Below are 6,000 nucleotides of genomic sequence, written 5' to 3' on the forward strand. Positions count from 1 at the left end.
TTTCTAGGAGGTAGTCTTCCAGAGCATCAGTTTTGAAAGAAAGATTTCTCCAAATGCATATTGGCCAAGTTCACAGTCTACCATGCCCTCTCAGAAGAAGGATATCCCTACCCTCTCTGCACCCCAATATTGGGTTCCTACCTTCCTTTGGCCTTTCCTCAGACTAACATGAGCTAAAGGCCAGGGAAGTGGAAGGGAGGGTCAAGGTATTGGTGGGCACTTCTGATATCAGAGAAGGGTACCACCCAGCCCTCTGTCATCTACACCATCCTTACCCAGGCTGGGTATGGGCCCGATGTTCCAGGGCCAAAATAGCAGTGCCATAAGATACGGGCAAGACGGCAGCTTCTCGGAGAGGGATCTTTTCTGGAATCTGCCACAGTGCCTACCAAAAGAGAAAACAGTGACTTAGGGATTAAACACATGCACCTGCTCATAAAGGCTGTCCAGTAAATATTCTGATTTCATTGACTGACCGATCTGCAAAGGGAAACATGTGTCAGGAACCAAGACCAGGGGAAGTCTAGACCAAGCAAGCTGCAGCAGAGTTCAAGACGGGTGCATCAACATCCTGAGGTTGGCATCTGGCTCAGGAAGGAACCAACTTTTGGAGAATAGAACACACCCCACTCTACTGTAATGCACAAGATGGTAAATTTCACCTCAATAAAGCTGTGAAAACATTATATACTGTTCACCACTAGGGAGCACCATTCACGTCCTGCACAACCATACCCTGCCCTCCTAGCTGGCTCCATGCCCAGGGCTCTCTTTGTCAGATGCTTTGTGTCAGGGAGAAAGCCATTACATCCAGCTCAATGCCCCAGACCAGTTTTTCTACCAAATCTACGAAACTGGTCCAACTGGACAGCCAGCCAGTTGCTCCGGGACACAGAAAACAGAATGCCCTTCTTCATGTAACCACTCCATACAAACAAAACGCTATGCAAGGGCTGTCACACCCATATAAAGAAGGGGCTTAGGATTTGAAAGAAGGAAGTGCTTGGCTGAGAAACAAGGTAAGACGGAATGAGTACAAAGAGAAGGAGAATGAGGAATGAGGAATAGGTGGAAATTAAAGAAAACACAGGAAGAGAAAAAAAATCTCTAAGCATTAATATTGAGAGGTAGAGATACCTTCTGGTCAGTGATGCATTCTTCAGCCATGCCATGAGAGTCACTCACGCCAAGAATTCGATCTCCCTGAAGGGAAAATGCCATTAAAGTTATATTCCGATGCATGGCCCTACCATTTACCTCTTCCCAAATTAATCAAAAAAAAAAAGAAAGAAAATTTTTCTGACTCCATAAGACACAGATTTGCCTTGAATATCTATAATCCCACCATTTTCTCAATACACCCACCAAATTGACAAGCCAATCTGAGCACATTTTGGACAATGATAGAAAAGAGTAAGGAAAAGGCTGACATGAATTAGACTCGAAGTGTTCATTTTGCTTCACAAGAGGCTGAAACGTGGGAATTTTTCTAACTTCTCAGTAACTAAAGACCGAGGCGCTGTTTTTTATTAGTAATAAAAAGTTTATTTTATTACAGGACCTTTCACTGGTTTCCTTTCCCCAATTCAGTATTAGTTTCTTCCCCCTCCAACTGGGTTTCCCTTTGGTGTCTGGCTGGCAAAGGCCAGGAGGAGCAAGACCCTTCGGCTACAAACGAGGTTGGCACATTTCTCATAGCTACACACACATCAATTTCTTAGATTTCAATTAATTTACCTCTTTCACTGTGCTGACATCTGTGCCTGTCTCCAATACTGTCCCAGAAAACTCCATGCCTAAAGCAAATTGTTTAAAGAATAGGTTATCTGTAAAGCCCAGCATCTTGGAGGTAAGAAAACCTTGATCAACAGGCCATCCTATTAGCTTTCTAGAGCTGAGAGGGGTTAAGGGTCCCCCCAACCCAGGGAAGAGGGATGAGAATGTTGCACCCAAAGTACAGGAACATAAAATGAAGATTTCATGACCACAACCTGACAAGCTATAGCAGCCTCACTCTTACCACAACACAGATGAAAAATCTCAAGGATGGTGAAAGGAAAGAAAATCACAGGCACACTAGTACTTCTGACCCCAGTCCCTGGGGCCTTGGGCTCCTACAGCACCCCTCAATTACAATGCTCATTGTAGTGTACTTACCTGTTTCCATGTCTCATCTTCGGGACTAGGAGGCCCTCAAGGACATGACTTATCTTTATTCATATAGTACTTGGCTCAATTGGATGAGTTATATTGTCTACCCTTTCCTCTTCCACTTCCAAAATTTCAGAATTTAATAATCATACACTTACCACTTGGCCTACCAGAGGAATAACTCAATTGAGTATATCTTCCCCCCATCTAGCATTCAACAAATACAAATAGGAAGAAATGGTTCCACCTATTCAGACACAGTCAAACACCCTAAGGCCAAACATAGCAACTATTTTGCAATCATTGTATCCTTAATACTGTGTATCAATATAAATATACATGTACTGTATACATACTACACTATACTTATATCCCTTTAAATAAATTTCAACAGCAAAAATCAGTCATTTGACCACATACTCATCAGGATCTAAATGTAATCAGATTGGGCATAATGAAAATCAGACAGTGGGCTGTTAGAAATGTATAAACTCTTTTTCTTCTTTCTGATCCTTTGATACTAGGTTTCTTCGGGAATGTGTTTGTGAGGATTGGGAGTTTTAGCTGCAAACAGATGTTTATGATCCCTCAGTGAAAAAACAACATTGCAGCACCAGTGAAAGGGAATGACTAGGGCCAGTGATGATTCTGATCAGAATTCTAGTAAACATAAGGATACGTAAAAATTCATTTGTTCATTTATTTGTTTCCTTAAGTATTTACTGAGCACCTACTAGAAGCCAGGAACAATGCTAAAATGCGGGTATATTCTCACACAAAACAGTCATGGAAACTTCCCTTCAGGTACTCACAATCTAGTGCTTCTAATTAGCGGTGAGGCCGACATATCTGTGGCATTACTGAGGGCGGGCAAGAACTGCCAGAGTATTACCTGAAACAAAGCATGTGGTTCTGAAAACTCCCTGTATCCTGTATCTTCTTTTCCTAAAGCAGATGCTCACCAGGTGTGAAGGGAAGTTGGGGCCTTTTCTGATACTGACCACGGCACACCAAAATATCAGCAAAGTTAACGCCACAGAAATGGACATCAACTCTGACCTACAAAAGGAAACAGAGCAACAGAGCAAGGCGGTACACATCCATGGAAACAAAGTTCATTCAATTATACCAAAATATTTACTGAGTGCCTACTATATGCCAGGTACTAAACTGAGTGCCAGTGTACAATCACAAAGCATAAGACAAACTTCCTGTCTTCTTGGACTAAGAGTACATAGTAGAGAAGACAGACATTAACCAAATAATGATGGTTTCTGTGTTAAATTACAACTCCTACACAACATGTTAGAGAAATATTTGCTGCAATGAAAGCACATAATGGAGGGATTTGATCTTTTGGAGAACTCAGGAAAAACTTGCCTGAGCAAGTAATGCCTGAACTAAGAAAAGCTAACAGTTAACTATTCAAAATAAGAGGAAAGCCTGGCACAACCAAAAGCAATGGCGTGTGCAAAGTTCCTGTGGTGAGAACAAAAGAAAAACCAGTGACCCTAAAGCACAAAACGGAAGAAATGGGCCTAGAGAGCAGGCCAAAGGTTTGCAGGCCTTACTGGATATCTTAGTCTTCATACTAGGAACAATGAAAGGTCATTAAAGGATTTTAAGCAGAAGGGTAACATGATTGGCTGTTTGGGAACCAGGTATCATCCTGGAGGCTAATCCTAGATCCCCGATTTCTGCATTTCATAGAAATGCTAAGGCAGAGGTAGGTCTGAAGCAATGTAGCTAGCGGTTTCTGTAGACCTTATAAGCCAGTGGTTCTCAAAGTGTGGACCACAGACCACTAGTTTATGTCACCTGGCAACTTGTTAGAAATTCAATTTCTCAGGCTTTACCCCTAACTCTAAATCAGAAACTCTGGGACAAAGCTCAGCAATCTGTTTTAACAAGAGCCAGGTGATTGTAATGCAGGCTAAAGTTAAGAGAAATACCAGTCAAGACAGCCCTGAACCACAGCAGGAAATGAAGGCTGAGAGACAGAATGGATGACATTCATTTGTTTGTTTACACTTCCTATATAGTTCAGAGGTGGCCATATTGGTGAGAAGACATTTTTATAGACAAAATGTATTCATTCAACAAAGTTTTAAGCATCTGCCACGTGCCAGGCACCACTCCAGACTATGGGGATTTAATGGTTAGTAAACTCACCTAGCCCCAGCTCTCATGAGCTAATTTACAAGGCAGTGTCTGGGCAAATAAGAGAACAAAGGGGCCCAGCCTTCAGCCTGCGCACATTGTGTGCATGACACATGAGTGCTGACGTGCAGGGCACACATTTATCCTCAAGCCACTCTACCTTGATTCAAGGATAATTGAAGGATGAACGTCTTTCAGTACGTGAATCCCAGGAAGCTGACTGGCTGCCATCACGTGCTTACCCACATAATCCATTTAACCACAGGGTCCATGTTAGTGACACATCAGGGCTGCAGCTATATTTCTCTCTCTCACCCATGGTTCCCACCACTGAGGCTCACTGCCGGCTTCGCCTTGTCGGAGGTTCTCATTCTCCACCCCGGATGACACTGTGCCACCAAAGCGACTTCCAGATTTCATCAGAAATGCACACAATCCTAAACTAACCCCACCTAAATCACTGCAGTACACCAGAGGGCACAAGGCACATATTCAGATGGAAATGCAAGACAGACGTTATAGGGCTGGTTTGGGGGGAGGAGGGAGGACTGGTAATTAGACGCTGACACCGAAGAGGAAGCAAACGATGGGGTCCATTTTTCTGTTAAATCAGTAACTTGCAGGTGGTTATGTAAAATCGTGTGTAATTCAGAATTCTGTTTCCAAGGCAACAGCTCTGGGGCCTTCAGTTATTGGAGAACAATTTTCCTTTAGCACTCGCGGCCTTTTTGTGAATCCGGAAAGAGCCCTTCCAGTCGAGCACCAAGTTGCGCTCGTCTCCCAGTCGCCCCCTAGCTGAGCACTGGGAGCTCCATGCAGGACGGAAGCCTGAGGTGTGTGTGTGGTGGCCCAGTTAGGAGTGGAAGAGGCGTCAAGGGATCCGGACGGAGGCCAGTCACCCTACCTCGTGAGGCCCGACAGGGCGGGGGGCGACCTCCTCAATGGTCAGGGGCTGCTGCAACTCGGCGCAGAGCGCGGCGCGGTAGTGCCGGCCACAGCCCGGCCCGACACGCCTGCAACACGGAACGAGGGTCGGGTTACTCGGGCCCAACCCGGGGCTACCTTTGGGACCTCAGGGAAGTCGGGGTCGCACCTGCAGAGCCACGCCCGAGGGAAGCGCCGTCCCCAGACCAGCGCCGCCATGGCCAGCGCAGGGAGCCCAGGGGGCGTGGCCGCGCGCGGCAGGAAGCCCCGCCCGCGGTGCCGCGAGGGCGGAAGGGGGTCCGGCTGGGCCCCGAGGGCTGGCTGCGGCCGGGACCGCGCCCTGGGCCGCCCCACCCGCCGGGCGCCGGGCTTCTCCAGGGAGCCTGAGCTCCTTCGTCCCCCGGCCGTCCTGGAGGAGGAGGCCGCTGGGGAGGAAAGAAAATGAGTAAAGGAAATGGATTAACCAGATTACCAAACTGGCATTTTTACAGCAAATTTGGGAAACTTCAAAACCTCCTTGGCGACGTTTAAATAGCATTCTTGGGTCCTCTGCACGTGCGAAATCCTAAATGCGTAGGTAAAGGCTTTAATGTCTCCATTCAACACCGTACTAGAATTCAATTCTTACTAATTTTCTCACACTTTCAAGACCATTTACACTAAAATTATGTGGTTACTAGTAATCCGATGTTGAAAGATCCTACACAAATCCAGAGAATGCTTCCAGTGAAAATCAGGCCAAACCCTGGTAGTTTTCACGTTCCA

At 45.8% G+C, this 6,000-nt stretch overlaps 1 protein-coding gene across 2 annotated transcripts in view; it reads right to left on the minus strand.

The window, feature by feature from the left end:
- The window catches only part of LOC118928006 (quinone oxidoreductase-like protein 2), a 38,910-nt gene extending 33,226 nt beyond the window's left edge, over positions 1-5,684 (minus strand). Inside the window, exons 1-6 of one of the 2 annotated variants that reach the window (XM_036916762.2) lie at positions 5,405-5,684; positions 5,216-5,324; positions 3,114-3,210; positions 1,738-1,796; positions 1,138-1,203; positions 276-385 (exon numbers count right to left, since the gene is read on the minus strand). In XM_036916762.2, coding sequence (XP_036772657.2) covers positions 276-385; positions 1,138-1,203; positions 1,738-1,796; positions 3,114-3,210; positions 5,216-5,324; positions 5,405-5,454 — 491 coding nt within the window. In that variant the 5' untranslated portion in view covers positions 5,455-5,684. The remainder of the gene's footprint in view (positions 1-275; positions 386-1,137; positions 1,204-1,737; positions 1,797-3,113; positions 3,211-5,215; positions 5,325-5,404) is intronic. The other variant, XM_036916763.2, reaches the window with a different exon arrangement.
- Between the last annotated feature and the right edge of the window lie 316 nt (positions 5,685-6,000).

The sequence above is a fragment of the Manis pentadactyla genome, chromosome 9 (genome assembly GCF_030020395.1).
Source record: "Manis pentadactyla isolate mManPen7 chromosome 9, mManPen7.hap1, whole genome shotgun sequence".
Taxonomy (NCBI): domain Eukaryota; kingdom Metazoa; phylum Chordata; class Mammalia; order Pholidota; family Manidae; genus Manis; species Manis pentadactyla.